General features: G+C 35.8%; 1 protein-coding gene across 6 annotated transcripts in view; it reads left to right on the top strand.

Annotated features, from left to right (window-relative positions):
- Positions 1-19282, top strand: part of pknox2.S (PBX/knotted 1 homeobox 2 S homeolog) — a 404889-nt gene that overhangs the window by 280756 nt on the left and 104851 nt on the right. Inside the window, exon 1 of one of the 6 annotated variants that reach the window (XM_018227741.2) lies at positions 6376-6586. The exons of the other annotated variants lie outside the window; for them this stretch is intronic. Within the exon in view, the coding sequence (XP_018083230.1) occupies positions 6530-6586 (57 nt within the window). The 5' untranslated portion in view covers positions 6376-6529. Of the gene's footprint in view, positions 1-6375; positions 6587-19282 lie in introns of those variants that run through there. 6 annotated transcript variants of the gene reach the window in all.

Here is a 19282-nt window from a genome sequence, read left to right as displayed (position 1 = left end):
TAAACTCGAAATTTGGAAAAAAAACAAAGATCAATCGAAACTTGTTAAAAAAATAGCATTTTTTCAATCCAGGTGAATAGCATCGACTCACAAACTCAAATCAAATTAGATTGAATTTGATTTGAGTTTTTTTTAAAAATAAGATAGATTTTCAAAAGTCCACCAAATGACTTCAAATTGGTTAATTGGTTGTAGGAGGTCCCCCATAGGCTAAAACACCAATGCGGCAGGTTTTAGATGGTGAATAGTCGAATTTGAATTCTTAAAGAGACAGAACATGATATATTTCAAAATTCAAATTTTTTTTAAACTCGAAATCGAATTTGGACTATTCCCTAGTTGATCTAAACTAAAAAAAAAAAAAATCGAAATTTGAATTTAAAGATTAGAATTTTCAATTCGACCCTTGATAAATCTGCCCCTTAATGTATATCTAGAATCCCTGCCTTAGTGAAAGATAGGACTCCACGGAGTTTAGGGGCACATTTACTAAGCTCAAGTGAAGGATTCGAAGTAAAAAAAATATTCGAAGTCGAAGGATTTTACTTCGATGGTCAAATATCGAGGGTTAATTAACCCTCGATATTCGACCCTTAGTAAATGTGCCCCTTTAAGTGTTTTTTAAAAATATAGACTCACTTTGGTAACAATGCACTTGCACATGTTTATGTAAAGTTTTTATGGCAAACTGTCACATTTATGAAAATAAGTATATTTATTAAAACTACTGCTATAAACAATGATCTCACTTACAAAACCAGGGGAAAAAGATATACTTAAACCTAAATAAAGATCTTTTCTGTTGGTATTACTGGTTCAGTAATCCATTATTTGTGTACGTTTGAGATAAGGCAGTATATTCTTCCAATAATGATGGGGCATATGGGATGTACAGAGAATGCATAAATGCATTTCACCTTGCAAGAATTTTGTAATGAAGGGATTTTAGCTCAGAGTACAATGAGGGAATTATCTGTGGGTTATCCAATTTATGCAGAGCAATACAGAAAACGTAAACCCCTGGGAACCTAAATAAATGAATCCTCATGAATTTCAGAAATATAATTTAGTATGCTAACACACCCTGCTGTGGAGACTGAATAACATGGCCATGTTTTTATTTTGCTGGTAAATTGCATTAAAATTTAGTTTTTAGTCTCCATATACCAAGTAAGATGCTTTCTGAGGACAATAGATGATGCCAAATATGATGCTGTAAAACAGAGGACCAACTGAAACAAAAGTAATAGGTCAGAGATGGATGATAAAGAAAATTTATACAATGACGTTAATATAGCACTGAAGCAAACTTTCACTTCTCTTGAAAGTCTCAAGGGGCAATTGATGGAAAGAAAATTATAAAATTAAAAGTAAATCAGCAAATACACACTGAATACTAAAATCTGTTTTTAGGGCTCATTTATTAACTTTAGTCTCCCATCCTCTGTGTGGAATAAAAATCATACACTGGTGAATGTGTCTTTACAAAATATTAAATACTGTCTACATGCTTTCCCTTATTATATCACAGGGTTAAACCAAGGGCTAGCTAATCTTTCAGAAAATGCATTTATGGCTTCTGCTTTGAGGAAAACCTCTTCAATTTAATATTTCACCCCCCATCAATTATATTCATCTTCTCTACTTTATTATACTTTTGACTGAATGCCTCATCTTTTACAGGGTATAGTTGATCTTCAGTATGTATTACTGTAAACCTTTACTTGAGTCTTTTTATTGTAGTAAAATTGGTCTTTCGGCTCGCTGACATGGTGGATTTCACTGAATAAAATACCCATAGGAGTTAGAACCTAGAAAGGCAGTGCTAATATAAAAAAAATGGTGCATTGCAATGTGTCTTTCAGTATTGTCAACAATGCTGTACATAAAATAAAAAGATGTTATAATTTTGCAAAAAGAGATCACACACATGTTTGAACCTTTAATATATGATTATAAAAAACTAAAAAGGAAAATATAATTTGTCTATATTCAAACTGTCAAAGTCTAATCAATTTTTTATTCATTATTCTAGCTATATGCAAAGAAGTACAGTTTGAAAAAGACCCATTAAAGGCAACAACTAGGGCTAGGGGACAGCTAGGGGCAGATTTATCAAGGGTCGAATTTCGAAGGTTAATAAACCCTCAAATTCGTCCCTCGAAGTAAAATCCTTCGAATTCGAATATCGAATTCTAAGGATTTTAGTGCAAAAGCTTATCGAATAAAAAAAGTTCGAACGAACGATAAAATCGTTCAAATTGAACGATTTTAAGCGATTGATCGAAGGATTTTCATTCAACCAAAAAAAGCTTAGAAAAGTGCTGGGGAAGGTCCCCATAGGCTAACATTGGACTTCAGTAGGTTTAAAGTGGCGAAGTATGAAGTCGAAGTTTTTTTAAAGAGACAGTACTTTGATTATCAAATGGTTGAATAGTCAAAAGATTTTTACTTAGAATCATTCGAATCATTTGATTCGATCGAATTCAATCTTTTTATGTTTCACCCTGTGTATCAAAATCTTTGCCCTACTGTGATCGAATTTGACCAATTCGATGGTCGAAGTACCCAAAAAATTACTTCGAAATTTGAATATTTTTTATTCTAATTATTCACTCGAGCTTAGTAAATCTGTCCCCTAGTGAATACTGTACCTGCAATCTATTTTCACAGGGAATTGGAAATAAACTGTGTAGGCAAAAGTTGAGTTTCTGTTTATGATTAGTTATTTAGGATAAAAATCATATGCTGAATTTAAGTGAACATTAACGCAATAATATGTCATGGTCTACTTTTCTCCGTTAGCTTGCTTTCCCACACCCCTCTATTCAAGCTCCAGAAAATATCAATGTTCAGTAAGATGATCCATTAAGGGTGATGGCAAACGAAGAGCTTTATTTCTCACGAGATGTAGTCTTTCCCATGGGTGATAATGCAAGCATGAAATACATGTTCATTGGGTGTTGTTGGAATCACCAGGGATAAAACATGTGAATTGTTTAATCATGTTAAGTTGAAGGCATTTTTTACCCAAAGAGATGATTTTCTGCTATCAACCTTAAATTGATAGGTGGAATAAAGTTAAACTTTTTATGTTTCACCCTGTGTATCAAAATCTTTGCCCTACCGTGATTGTAAATTGATTGCTTTTACTTTATCCATGTGTGTTAAATGAATTTGCCATGCAAAGCTGTAGCAAGCCCATAAATGGATCAGCTTGCTGAGCTTTGGCATTTTCTAAGGCCTTAGTAGAGGGGTGGGGGGAAGAGCAACTAACATAGAAAAGGAGACTCTCTTTGTGGGTTGCACAAGAATAGGTCTATGAAACACAGCTATTCTCTCCCTAACACTGGTGAATGCATAAAAGTAATCCACCCTTATCTGCCCTTTTCTAATGCAGTCTTTGTAGCATATATAAAAATAATGCATAATTTGGTTTCATGTTAACAGAAATCAGAGGTGGTGCAAATGAATAATAATCACATCAGGTTCACAGATTATACTGTGTTACACAAATGTGTTTTAAAATGCACATAATAGGGCCCAGTAGGACATAATAGAGGTCCAACTCAATCTGCTTGAATATCCAAGTTATTTCATGATGGAGAATCTCCTTTTGGAACTTGAATATGATCTAAATGATGGACAGATCTAATATTTATGTCTAATATGTGTGCAATTTATAGGAGAATGGACCGTCATTTAACTTGGGGGTGCCAAAAGTTAGGCACCCCTAAGTGATAGACTGTACTATCATCAGAAAACTTCACCGGCCTAGTATTCTTCCAGCGAGCACCAAGGAGTGATCATCTTCTGGCTTTTTTATCTTGCGGCTGCACACAGTAGCGCGGAAAGCCAAACTTTAATGAAAAAGTTGGCTATTTCGTTCTACTGTGCATGAGTCTGCCCTGGGAAGTTTGAAGATAGAAGAAGCCTGAAGACAATCGCTCCGCAAATAGTGAATGGCATGAACAACAACAATTTAACAAGTTTACTTACTGTATTCATCACCTTCCTTCTAATATGGTGCAAGTACTGGCTTATTTATCTGTACCATGCTTTTTAATTGTGTTTGCAGAATACTTCCCATCAGTAGGTGCAGCGTAGACAGCTGTAAATATAAGTAAAATAAGTATCTAAATATTAGTAGCTCCCATACACAGAGTGTGAGTGTAGCAGAAGACCGATCTTAGCTGGGATCAAGTACAAGGTACATTTTTATTATTACAGAGAAAAAGGAAACCAATTCTAAAGATCTGAATGATTTTATTAAAATTGAGTCCACTGAATAACAGGTTTCTGTATAACAGATCCTATACCTGTATTAATAAAGATATAAATAGCTTCTATATACACAAAGGGAACGTCTGCACTAATAAACATTTGCAGATACCATTAAAATCAAATCCTATTCCAAAGACAACATTATTGCTTGGGTCTAGTATTGTATTTTAAGTGGATTAGGTGTTTCTTTACATTGCACGCGGCATGAAAAGTGCATTAAACATTCTAAACTCACTTATTGTTGACAGGTACAGCAAGTCTTTTGTTTAGCTGAACAGATATTCATCAACAAATGTATCTCAATCTGGCATTTTCTGCATGATGTGATACACTTCTAAGTGCAAAAGATTTTACTGATTGAATAATGTTAACCACAGGGCTTCAGGCTCCCTTGCCCTTCTCTGCCCTTCACTTACTCTTACTTTTGTCTGGTAGAAATTCATCTGTGCCTACTTTATATTATATTTTATAATATAACTATAAAGCTTACCGCAAGGAGTCCCTAGATGTGAGTATTTATTGTAATATGTCTGAAGAAAAAAAACGTTAGATGAACATCTATTATAGTCTGACATACATAAGGAAATCTTGACCCTTATTTTCTGTCTGGTTAAGTTTTTGTTCAGCCTTAGACCTCAGTCTAGTCTGTGCTGGGTTACACCTTTTAAAGGTTGTTGAAATCTTCCCTAATGGGTAGGGAACAATAAGACTTTTCAGTGAGGTGGCTGCTTGTTAAGCTTGTAAAAGAAAGCAAAAATATCAGTGCCATCACCATTCCTAATAAAAACTCTTACCTTGTCCTCCAATCTAACCCTTTTAATTGGTCATTACAATTGCATTTGTAACAAAAGCAAAAGTGTCTGGATTGTAGTTCCTCTCCTCAATAGTGATAAGAATTTTTTTCGCCAGGCATGGATTCGCATCGAAATTCACATTTCGCCTTCTGCAAATTTTTTCAGCAGACATGGATTTGCCTCGAAATTCGCAGAGAAAAATTTGCAGAGACAAATTTGCTGTGACAAAAAAGTAGTCAAGATCAAATTGTCACACGAGAAAAGATGGCCACTGACTTGGAGTGAGAAAAAAAAGTTGCGCGCATTAAAATAAAAGTTTTCTCTTATTGACTTCAATGCGTTTTGCACATTTTTCGCCAGATTAGCTCGTCAATATTCTTTAATTTTCATAGAACGCACGAGACTTCAAGTTTTACAAATTAAAGTAACTCGTTTAAAAGATGTTTTCATTATTATACGAATGTTTACAAGGTCCCTAAATATTTATTTTGTGGCTGCATGAAGATATAAATGAGACTAAAATATTAGACTCTTTGTCCCAAAACTTAAAAACTTCATAGATGCACTTGTTGATGTAAGAATATTAAGCAAAACTGTGGATCTTGTCAATCTTCTGGTCCAACAGAACATTTTAATTTAATGATGCTATTTTTCTCATTACTTCTTCTACTTTAGCTCATGGGCTCACCTCCAACAATCTCCCATGGTGCTTCAGTCATTGTATCTTTTTTTCTTCTTCAATATTTCAGCCAAAAGAACCCATATCTTACTGTTGATCCATTTACAGGTGATAAACATCAAATATAATAATGTATATTACTGTATATGCCACTCCAGATTTTTTTAATGTAGAAATAAAACTTAGGGGCAAACATGTTACAACAATTTTCGTGCATCTAACTGCGTAACTATGCTCTTATTATGCATACAAAATGTCAAAATGACCAAATGTTCCTTTCCATGAACTGATAAAAGAGCTGCAATTTGCAGATTAATTCTGTCTAAAGACGTTGGGGGCATCTAGACTCCTAAGTTGTATAATGTGTTTGTTCAGTTTGCTTCAGTTTGCTTGTGGGGGTTAATACTTCCTAATGGGCATGTGGGTTTTAATTGATTTCAGATCTGTGTGCTTAACAAATTGGTTTCTGTTTATACACATTGGTGTCAGATGACCCAACACTGCATTACTCATCTGTGAGTCCTGGCTTTCCAGCAGCCAGGGGATTAGGGAAAGAGGAGTGGCCCAGGACCCCCTGGGATATTCTAGACATCATATTTTTACATGACATTATTCCTAGACAATCAGACATTCACACCAGTGTTCCTGGGCCTGAGACATGAAATAATACGAGCAGGAATGCAATGCTTCTGATCAGCACAATGAATTTTTTCAAGGAAATTACAAGCTAACTCAAAATTCACCAAACGATAAGATATAATGGGGATTGCCTATGGAGAAAAAGGCTGTTTATTGCAGTTTGAAGCTGGATTCATCACATCAGAGGACAGTGAGTGATATTCTAAAATACCCATATTTTTGTTTGGAAATTCTGAATATTTCTGCTCAAATGCTTGACTTATTATTTGAACATTTCTATACATTTTAACATGTACATATATATATATATATATATATATATATATATATATATATATATATATAAATCTTGATTTTTTTTTCAAGTATTTCCATTGAGTATATATAGATATATATATATAAAAGTTTTGCACTCTCAGGACTTAAAAAACAATAAAGAGGAAAAACTGATGTTTCGGTCAGCAATCTGACCTTTTTCAAACCTACTTTAGTATATTTTTAAGTCATCAGACTATCTTCGGTTCCCATGCTGCGCGAGTAGGCCTACTTGTGATACACCAAAGTGGTTTATAAGGATCCAATGGGAAGGCCAGTTAGGATGAGATTTGAATGATAACTTTATTTGCTCTGACAGATATCCTTGGAACTATAGTCAGATGAGGTATATGATAATAAACCCTTAACCTTGATATGAATTATTGCAGTCCCTGACTTAAAGTCAAACTACCTAGGGGAGCTTGAACTCAAAGGGTCTGAAAATCACTGGATTAAAGTCTCAGCAGCTATTTTAAAACCCTATTTTGCCCCTCGGGCACATGCACAAGCTTCAAAAAATGGTTCATACTATTCAGATATCCACAACTGATCTGCATGGTTATAGAAAACAGTCAGTTCTAGCAAGGATTTTTTTACATACAGTGCAGTATATTTTCTTTTCCAAATATCTAATATAAGTAATTAAAAAAAAAAGTCATAGTCATCTTTTCCAAACAGTTTTTTTATGTTTGTTTTTATGCTGTTGCTATTGTTATATTTTGCCTAGATTCTCCATTATGGCTTTATATGTGTGCTAGATACCAGACCTTGACACTTTCTTTCTCAAGATTTCAGCATGGTTAAATCATAAGGGTAATGGAATACAGGGCATTTGCCAGCATTTTACCCACTGCAAGATCTCCTGCACAGCTGCCAGGTGACAAACTATTAACTAATGCCCTTGCATTGACTTTAGTGATGATACCAGGACCCTACCAGTGAACATGGGGGTTAGATGATTATTGCTTAGAAGTGCTACTGCCACTTTTGCAACTATAATCACCTGAATGGTGAGTGCACCAGCAGGATCCAGGCAATTGCCATTTAGATCAAGGGAGGGCAATTGTAAGTCTTTTGCCACCCACCATGTTGGCAATCTCCCCTTTGCCGTTGCCCTTGAGCTGTGACTGGGCCTGCTCTGTATAGAAATTGACTTTCTTCCTTCTTCGGTAAGTCTTGTTTGACTTACCTATCAAGCTATTGGCAACCTGGAACTATAGACCATATGTACCTGTATTGCCTTACAGCATGATTAATACCTGCAGGGGAGCAAATGAGAATCAATAAAAGTGGAAAATTGAAAAATAAAAAGGAATACTCATTCACTTTTGCAACAAAATATTATTCATTAGACAGTAGTAATAACCTTCTCAAAGAGATGTTTAAAGATGGAATTTTTTGTGACCATAAGAAAGTATTTGTTTTTTTCAGTAAGAAGCTTGATTGCATATCTTTGTTAATAAATACATGTAATATGGTCATGGAATTCCTCGGTGACTCCTTATATTTTACAACAGGGATTACTTTATTCACTATATATTTATTTCCAATTTGGAGAGGCAGTTTAGTCAATAGAAACTTACTTTACTTTACAAAGCTCATAGGCTGTTAATCCTTAAGATTGATTGTTGGTCCTTACAAATTTATACATATCCAGACAGAGAAAGATTTAAGTTGGATTTTTCTTTTCTTTTTCACAAGCAATCACCCAGCATTTTTATACTATAGTGACTTTATTAGGGATATTAGTATGTATCACTAATTCACAACTTTTCAATATATACTGTATATACACAAATCTGTAGTGCTACATGGATGTACCATAATTTGTCCACACATGATATAAACACTGGCTGCCTTATTTAAAGGGGTAGTTCACCTACAGGTTTACCTTACATTATGTCACAGAATGTCCTGTTCTGTTGGGTTTCCTATTTTATATTATAGTTTATTTTATACATAGTTTATTAATTCTTCTTCCTTCTGCCTCTTTGCAGCTTTCAAAATGGGATCATGAATCCAACAGGCAGAGAACTATTGATCTGTGATGTTATTCACACAATGATTGTTATTGTTACGGGCCAAAATGTGAGAGTGGCCTATCCAGAGCCCTGCATAACTATATTCTCATACGGACATTTAACTTAACTAGGGAAATATCAATGGGGGAGGGGATACCCTAGGAAGACTTGAGCATGGACACAACTTGGGGTAGGTGGAAGAGGTATGTGCAACCACACATGCACATGCTCGTACACACACAGGGACAAGGGTGTCCAAAACTTAATAAATCTGAGGAAATACAGGAGAGGTGACATGCATGTATATATATATATATATATATATATATATATATATATATATATATATATATATATATATATTGCCCCTATAGGTTCTAAAAAAAATATTTTAGATGTATATTTATTTTTATATTGCTATACATGTACACAGATGTTTTTGGGACCATTGTTGCTTATTATACATGATAAAGGGCTGAACCATTTAAAGTATCATTTACAAACTCTGGGGACACATGTGCAAGGCCCTAAAGCTGGTCATAGACGTAAAGATCCGATCATACAAATGTTTCATACGATTTTGGGCCGTGTGTGGAGTATCCCGACATTTTTTGTGCCATCGCGATCGGTCGTTCAGACTATTGGAGAGGTTAGCACATTTCTATCGGCTACCAATAATATCTCTACATGTATTGCCGATCTGACGATATCAGTGGGAGACTTTGTTGGACATAACTATCGTACAATTGCTGTCAGGGGCAGAACATAGTCTGATCTGTTCTTTCACTACTTTATTCGATATGAATGGTTAGTGGTAGGTCGGGGGATGGCACCGAATGATTGTTCGTCCGTTGTGAAGTAAACATGCACGTCTATGGCCACCTTTAGTGCCCCAGGATTGCTGGTCTCTTCAATCATGGTTCTGGATGAAAAATCATCGGTGCATACAGAGGCACAGCTCAGTCCTTGCACATGCAAATATTGCACACGTTAGAGACACATAGGAGACAAGTGAGGAAAAGTCTAAGTGCCTCTCCCATCTGCCTCTCTTGGATCATGCGCTGAACTGAGGCCAGAGTCTATTTGCATAAACTGCCAGAAATTTGCTAACCTTTTTTTTCAACCCTGATGTTGCTGAACTTTCTAGTATGCCTTAACCCTTTTCTGAACATTTAGTAGTGCAACACAGCAATGGGAGTTTAAGTGCTCTTTATTCTTACTGTCACAGTTTACTGTTTACAAAAGCTGACCATTTGAAACTAGAGTTACTGAAATAGAAATAAAGTCATTTTTCCATAGTGTTACAATGAATTGTGAAACTACACCTCACTGTTCTGCTATTGTTGCCTTTATTTTGTCTTCAAAGCATATAGTTTTAATATAAGCTTTGTGGTCTTTGCAATGGCCTCCCACACTGATCCAGAAGTATATTTACCATACCACCATTGTCTGTACAGAAACCCCCCAAGCGAAGTAGTTTATACTCTATCAAAAAAAAAACCTTAGCCATCTGGGGGACTTGAAGTTGCTGTATTCTGCACAGATTCATCAGCAGCTGGAAGAGGTTTAGGGCTAAAAGGATTAAGCTGAGAGAATCAAAGATCTAGGATCTGCGGAAATAGAAGAGTAAGTTAAGTGTGAAGAGCCTAATTAAATTCACATTTTGCTGCAAATAAACTCATCACAGCTGTCTTTTACCATTATCAGAGACTTGTTTCCCATCCTCATATATTTTTTCCCACTGACTCCAGAACATCCAAGTTATATGAAGTTGTCTTTTATGTCACCTGCAAATTGGCTGTTATGTAGTTCTATATATTGCTTAAAAAGTTAAGAAAGAGGTACAAATTTGTGTCCCTGCTCAAGGGTGATTTACTAACATCTAAAAACTTGTTTTCCAAACATTGACCATTTCCCAAAGTTATTGTCACAAAAAAATATGTATTTTTCTCACAATTCACTGTTATTTACAATATTAAAATGAGTTTAAGTATATTCTGCCCATAGACCGGCATTTTAAGAAAATAGATTTTAGTGCAAAACATTTTTCAGTTTCTTTGCTTTTCAGCTTTACAAATCACAATTTTTCTGGAATACAGGTATGTTATCTGGAAATCCATTATCCAGAAAGCTCTGAATTACAGAAAGGCAATCTCCCATAGACTCCATTTTATCCAAATAATCCATATTTTTACAAATGATTTCTTTTTCTCTGTAATAATAAAACAGTAACGTGTACTTGATCCAAAATAAGATATAATTAATCCTGACTGGAAGCAAAACCAACCTATTTGGTTAAATTTAGGGGCACATTTACTTAGCTCGAGTGAACGATTAGAATGAAAAATACTTCGAATGTCAAAGTATTTTTTTGGCTGCTTTGACCATCGAATTGGCTACTTCGACATTCAACTTCGAATCGAACAATTCGAACTAAAAATCGTTAGACTATTCGACCATTCGATAGTCGAAGTACAGTCGAAGGCTAGCATCAATGTTAGCCTATGAGGAAGGTCCCCGTAAGCTTTCTAAGCTTTTTTTGATCCTTCAAATCTGTCGAAATGCCGAAATCCTTCGACTTCGATATTCGAAGTCAAAGGATTTAATTTAGATGACCAAATATCGAGGGTTAATTAACCCTCTATATTCGACCCATAGTAAATGTGCCCGAAAATGTGTACATGATTTTCTAGTAGACTTAGGAGCAGATTTATCAAGCGTCGAATTGAAAAATTTTAAATTTTTCAATTCAAATTTCGTTTATTTTAGTGTCATTTGACTAGGGAATATTCCAAATTCGATTTGAAATTCGAAATTTATCATGTACTGTTCTTTTAAGAATTCAAAAAGCCGAATTGGTGTTTTAGCCTATGGGGGACCTCCTACAATCAATTTGGAGTCGTTTGGGAGTTTTTATAAATACCCATAAACAATAAATTCGACCCTTGATCAATATGCCCCTTAAGGTATGAGGATCCAAATTACAGCGAGATCCATTATATGGAGAGCCCCAGATACTGAGCATTCTGGATAACAGCTCCCTTATCTGTATTGGCAAACTACAGTATTACCATAGTTTATGCCGCCTCAGAACAGGGGAACAATTAGATAAGATAGAAAACTGATAAAATGATAGAAAAAAACCCCCAAAAATACAAGAAATTATTTGGTAAAACGCTAAAAAATTTCACATTTGCAAGTTTTTATTACTAAATCAACTTTTCATAAAATACTGGTCTTCTAAAGTTAAAGTAATTAAATCAAATAGTTCCTTGATCGCTCTGAATTAATAGACCAGGAGAGAGTGGATATAAGCAGATTTGTTTGGATAGGTTTCTTTTTTTTCCCTCCTGCATTTCAACGCAGGTGGAAAAACAGGCAAAAACTTCAGTAGTTGTCCGATTTTCCCTTTAAACCCCCCCCCTCTCTGAACATGTCTGCAATTCCACCAGTTTTTTCAGTATGCCTTTAGTGATGTCATTGAACATTGGGAGCATCCATGGTCACGTGACAAAAAGATCCCCTTGACCCATGTCTACAACCCCCCGCCGCATGGACCCTGTCTTGACATTTGACAGCTTACAAGATCTACTCCCTCATGTAAGTGCTGACTGGATAGCATTGGCTTGTGTGCGCCTGCTTTTCTATGCCAATGGCACACTGAAATGTGTCTACACACAGCAGCAGATAGGCCGGCATTGGCTTCTCTCTGCCTACAGAAAATTACATAGGCAGAGAAAATCCAAGGCGCAGCTTACAGGGGTGCTTCGCCAATGAGGCGAGTTGAAACTGTCGCCTCAGGTGGCAGCGCCCCACTAGGTACCAGGGGCAGCAAAAATGCTGCTCCTAGTACTTTAAGAGCGAATTTCCGGGGGGGCAACAGCAACTGCTGCTGCCTCAGGCGGCGGAGGGGCCAGGATCGCCCTTGGCAGCTTAGAGTGCCATTGGCCTTAGCCTAAAACTTTTGTAAACAGATCATCACATCATTTTAGGGGCACATTTACTTAGTTTGAGTGAAGGAATAGAGGAAAAATAGTTCGAATTTCGAATGGTTTTTTGGCTACTTCGACCATTGAATAGTTTTTTACTTCGAATCGAATTCGAAGTCGAAGTCGTATTATGCTATTCGATGGTCGAAGTATCCAAAAAATTACTTCGAATTTTGAATTTTTTTACTTCGAAAATTCCCTCTAATTCACTTCGACCCTTAATAAATCTGCCCCTTATTGTGGATTTTTCGATTTTGTGTTATATTTACACTCAGGGGTCCATTTACTTAGCTCGAGTGAAAGAATGAATAAAAAAAAACGTTGAATTTAGAATTTTTTTGGCAACTTCGACCATCGAATGGGCTACTTCGACCTTTCGACTTTGACTTTGAATTGAACGATTCGAACTAAAAATCGTTCGACCATTCGATAGTCGAAGTACTGTCTCTTTAAGAAAAAACTTCGAAACTCTTCCCAACAACAAGTACCACTTTTAAAGTATGGGACGTAATCCAATATTCAGATAACTTAACAGTAGGATTACATCCATTCTATCCTATTGATGCATTTCGACATGTTATTCCACAGATTGATTTATTGCCTTGGATCAGGTCGGGGTTAACAAAGTTTGAAGATCTTTTTCATCAAACGGTTTTTCAATCTTTTGGCCAATTGCAATTGCGGTTTGGTTTTCCCATAACGACATTTTTTGTCTATTTGCAAATTAATAGTTACTTGAGATCCCATTCGATTGATAAGATTAAGCAATTGTCTTCGACGCAATTTAAATTAACTCAAATGCTTGTCAAACAAGCTCGGATTTCACAATACTATTTAACTTTGATGGAGGCAAATTCTCAGACTCCAGACCTATATCAATCAAAATGGGAAATAGATCTGAAATCCCCAATTGACTATAGTGATTGGAATACCGCTTTTCTTTTGTTAACCTCGACCACGCAGTCAGTTCGATTGCTGGAAACTAGTATTAAACTAATGTACAGGTGGCATTTGGTTCCGACCAGGTTGTTCGCTATCTATCCTAATACTGCAACTAATGTATGCTGGAGAAAATGTGGATGTGTGGGTTCATTCCTACATATATGGTGGAATTGCCCAAAAATTTTACAGTTTTGGCAATATGTATTTGATATTTTTACACTGATTGTGAATGTACCAATAACCCTTTCACCGCAGTTGGCACTTTTGAACCTCGGATTGGACAATGTCCCATGGAAGGCTAAACGTTTGATGACTCACATACTGGCAACGGCCCGCCTAATTATTGCAAGAAATTGGAAATCACCATGCTCGCCGGATATTAAAGAGTTTATTGGGGAAATGAATGAATCCTGTAAATTGGAATATTATGTTGCAAAAAATAAGCAATCTTTACATTTATATTATGATAAGTGGTCTCCTTGGAACAATAGTTCCTTTTCAGAGGATTTTTTGACTTCTGTTTAGCATATCGGGCTGACGAACCAGCTCTATCTTGATGCCTGTTCTGTTACTTGTTGTTTCATGCTCTACTGGTGAGAGAATTCGATGGACGTTTGTTCCATTTAGTCAATGGGGTCAGTTTTTTTTTTTTTTTTTTTCTTCTTTTTCTCTTTCTCTCTTTTTTTTATGTTTTTGTTTTTGGTTCTTGTGAATGACTTTGGATAACAGTGTAACTTTTATGACATCTGCATAAATTTACATCAGCTGCAGACTCATGTGCTACTTATTGTGATTTGCATTGTGTACCTACTGAGCTGCTTTCGCTCATTGTACAGGATTGTAATGTTTATCCTTTTGTCAATAAAAATTGTTGGAAATTAAGAAAAAACTTCGACCCCCTAGTTCGCCACCTAAAAGCTACCGAAGTCAATGTTAGCCTAAGTCCCCATAGGCTTTGGTAGCTTTTTTTTGGTCGAACAAAAATCGTGTCGATTGAACGAATAGCGCTAAATCCTTCGACTTCAATATTCGAAGTCGAAGGATTTAACTTCGACAGTCGAATATCGAGGGTTAATTAACCCTCGATATTCGACCTTAAGTAAATTTGCCCCTAAGTATCTGTGCGTGCTAAATAGTTTGTTTACTTGCCATTTCATTTAAATCAATGTTGTGCCAGTATATAGGTCACACCTTGCAAGAATGTCCTAAAGCTTTTGTAAAGCTGCTTTTTGAAGAATCTGTGATAATTTACACTTACTGCATAAAATAAAACACTTGCGGCTGGTGTGTGTGCAACTACTACAGATGGCAGAATTGTTGCAGTTTTGTATTCCTGTTGTGAGCGTTTGACCGATCTCCGCATATTAGTTGCCTAATAGACCCATTCCTTTACAGAGTGTGTGCTGTACAGAGTGCTTAGCCAGTTCGTCTGTCTTTTGAAGGCAAAAAAATAAGAAAACTCCAGGTTAGAATGAAAAACTGGAACAAAAAAACATATTTAAAGGGCAGCCTTTACTTTTAATGAGCTTGCAGAACAGCATGAAGTACATTCCAGCACAATAGTAAATGTACAGAAAATCCAGCTTTATGAAATACATTTAAATCCTTAATGTATAAGAAAAATGTATTAGAAAAGAACTGCTTTCTATTCAAAGACTGAGCTGAAGCCATGAACTGTGTTTCATACAGAAGTCTGTTTCTTATATATTTTGATGCATTTCTACTGTTGGCAGCTCTGTCAACTTTTGAACTGTTCATTGTTTATTGCATTTTTATAGTATAGCCATACAGATACAGTATGCCGTAATAAAGACATGGAAGGAAAAGTCAATATGTATAAAATAATGGAGACAAAGAGGGGAAGGCTAGTCTTGGTACAGTATGGGTCATATTAGGATAAGAGATGTGATAGGAGGGTGGTAAACTAGATGGGAGAAATAATGTAACTTCTAATCAAGGTACAAGAAAATGTATTGTAGAATAGTTTCTTCTTTATCAATTGTAAACTATCTGTTGTGTTACACTTTTGTACTTTCCCCCTAACTACATAGTCAGATGGGGTAATGTACTAAAATGTGCCCATATTCTGGCACAATAATGGATCAAAGGTTACCAGTCTAGTTTCAAACTTTGCACATTTTACTTATAGCCCCTTGAATGTGTGCAATACCAGAGTCACTAGCTGTAAACATTTCTATTAATTTTCCCACCAAGATATTCACCAAAACTTTTAGGCATTTAGAAGTGACACACTGAGACAAAATGACTATCTTACACCTCTAAAAATGCCTCCCTGAGATATCTTCTTAGAATGATGTGCCAGAACTTCTTGACAGCCTTTACGTATGCCCTCAGCCATAATAGAATTATATGCACTAGCTACATAATTTGATAACTCACTTTACTGAATTTAACATTGAGTCGTTACTGCAACTAACACCGGTAATTTTCCCATTGTAAACAGCAGTTCTGTCCCTATTAACTGAATCGTATTGCTCCTTCACTGTTTTTATAAGTTCTATGCTGTAGATGTACATGTTCTAGGGGTGGCCAAAAAGTTCAATTTATCTTAACCTGAACAGACATAAATATGTCCCAAATCAGAAACTGCAGGTAAGTAAATATAGCAAATAACTGTATTAACTTTTAATAACTGTCCATAAGACAGAAACTTGAAGTAACTACCCTCAAATGGGATATAAACCATATGCAGAAAACGAGAAATGATGAGGGTTCCTCTTTATAAACTTTTAGCCCTTCATCAGGGAATATGCAGCATTTCAAGATAAATACTTTATTTGCTGCCTTGATAGTGAAAAGCACAGTTTGCTGAACTGGTCCCCCGGAGTGAAGTAAATAGGAAGCATTGCTGTTCAACCAATACAATAACAACACCTCAGCTGGTAGTGCTTGTTCTGAAACTATGAACTGACTGGCCTAAAAATGTACATTTACATTGCATTTTGCGACAGCCCCTTTTATCTCTGCTGCTTTTCCCGTTTTCAATTAGAGGAATGATAAATGTGGGGTGAGAGAGAGGCTTGCTAACATACAGTATGTATGCGAACATCCCCACAATGAAGATTACATAAGGTCTGAACTTATTGTCAATGTGTGTGGTTTTTAATTTATTACATTTTTTGAATACCAAATTGTGCCACCAAAGCTGTGACACCTGAAAATATAATTTTTACTATAATATAAATTGTGGACACAAAGGGGCAAATTCACTAAATGGTGAATTTTCATCTGTGAAGGCTTTGTGCCAATTCACCGAATGCAAATTCGATACCACTAATTCACTAAAATGCGAGGTTGCATCTCAGCAGCCAAACGCCGACAAAGTTTTGCTAGCGTTAATTCGTCAGCGTGAGCATTTCATGGCAAACTTTCACTAACGTTCGTTTCTGCCTAACTTCTTTAGTACACTTGCTTTTAGGTCAATTTCAATAGGATGGGGACATATATTTTTGTCACCCTGGTCCAAAACCGGCACACATAGTGGGCCAAATCTGTACGAAACAGTTGTCCTTAGTTCTCACCTACAAACATATACTCCTTATAGCAAAATTGATATTCTTCACGACCCAGAGGTGTTATTTGAGTCAAAGAGGAGTAGGCTAAATAAAGGTGGAGCTGAAACACAGAGAAAGAAAGTTTCCCTGTATACATAGGTCTTTTACCTAGGCTGCAAAATAACTAAAACGTTATATCTTGGGTATCTGTACTAGCCCAAGGTCCCTCACAGCACCCCGCCTTCTTTTCTGTTGATTCAAAGCTCATGCTCTGTGCAGCTGTCAGTTAACTGAGCTAAGAAACCGACAGTATACTGGTTAGAATATAACAGTCGCAATACAAGTTTTATGTGTAATTAATTCTGGTTCTTGTTATAATACAGCTGAGGGAGAGAAGTGCAGTTTGCATCAGAATGGAATAACAACCCTTTAACAGCTTATATTAGTGATGAGCAAATTTATTCACCAGGCATGTATTCACAGCGTAATTCCATACTTTGCTACCTGCCATTTTTTTCTTGAAACTGAGGCAAAAAATTTGCCGCAACAAAATTGTCGCCATAAGAAAAAACGCCCATTGACTTAAAAGGGGTTGTTCACCTTCCAAACACTTTTTCCCAGTTTAGTTGTTTCAGTTCACCAGAAATAAAGACCTTTTTCAATTGCCTTTTTTTTTTTTTTTTACCATTTCCCCAAAATTTAAGTTTAAAGTTGAATGTTTGTCTATCTAGTGTTTCAGACTGGCAGCTCAGTGATCCAGGAGCATTCAAAACTTACAATTTGCTACTTTTAGTACAATTAGTTGATACATTTCTCAGCAGTATCTGTGAAATATTAGCAACTATTGTATCAATTCTAACAGCTGCCTGTAATGACACTCAGGGATTCTGCTCACAGCAATGCTAAAGACAACAAATGCATCAACTAAATCAACTCAATCAAAATAGAAAGTAATTGGAAAAAGTATTTATTTCTGATGAGCTATTTGAAACCAACTAAACTAAAAAAAAGTGTTTGAAGGTAAACAACCCCATTAATGCATGCTGAGTGAGAAAAAATTGTTGTGCACGTAAAAATTGTAGCACATGTCACTGAGACCAAAAAGTCACCGAGACAAAATTGTCACTGTCACCATAAGAAAAAATGCCCATCGACTTCAATGTGTCTCGCTGTTTCAGGAAATTTTTGGTGAAGCAAAATGGGACAGATTTGCTCATCACTAGCTTCTATACAGTATATGCAAACCTCATTTTCTATTTTATGATTTACCACTACCCCTAAATGTAGCTTCTTAACAGCTTTCCAGAGCACGAGGGTGTCACTGTCACTGATACTCCTAACAAATTCCAAGATGGTGATCCCCCATCCACAACTTTGATGGCCTGAATCATCATTCTTATTATAGATATTCTGAACATTTAGGCAGCTGTAGTACATTCTGTACTGTATATAAAATATACATTTATTTTAGTTAAGGTTTAGTTCTCCTAACAAAATCCAAAATGGTGACTCCCATAAATGAATTTGAAGGCCTGAAGCATTGCTATTATAGAAATTCTGAAACTTTAGGCTGTTGTAGTAAGTTCCAAATATAAAATATGAAATTTTTACCTATATTTATTTTTAAGGTGTAGTTCTCCTTTAAGGTGTATCTTGATCTAGTGCTTTTCTAATGATAAATTCAAACGTTATAGCTCACCTCACCTCACCTGTGTTATTGCCATCTACAATAATACCAAACTGAAGTGATCTTTTTTTCCCGTCCTTAATCACTTATATGTCAATCATCCGCATTCTTACTGTAAGTTCTTAACAACACAGTTTTCAGTGTATCCTGGATTAGGGTATAAGTAAGTGATCTGTGACCTTGTAATACTAACAGGCCCACAAATACATTTGGTGATTCATTTTGTTCAAAAAATCATATTTAGACACCCCCATTACTGGCATATGACTCAAATTCAGTTATTTTATTGTCAGTAACTCAGATTTAACTCTTAAACTGCTACCAAAGGAGAGTTTTTTTTTTAAAAAATGAAGAAATCAGGTCTTTACCAAAATTTTAACTAGTACCTAGTAAGTGACTAGTAACTAATATATTTTT

This window comes from Xenopus laevis, chromosome 7S (assembly GCF_017654675.1).
Source record: "Xenopus laevis strain J_2021 chromosome 7S, Xenopus_laevis_v10.1, whole genome shotgun sequence".
NCBI lineage: Eukaryota > Metazoa > Chordata > Amphibia > Anura > Pipidae > Xenopus > Xenopus laevis.
Note: the sequence above shows the minus strand (reverse complement) of the source record. Positions and strands in the feature narration are given on the sequence as shown.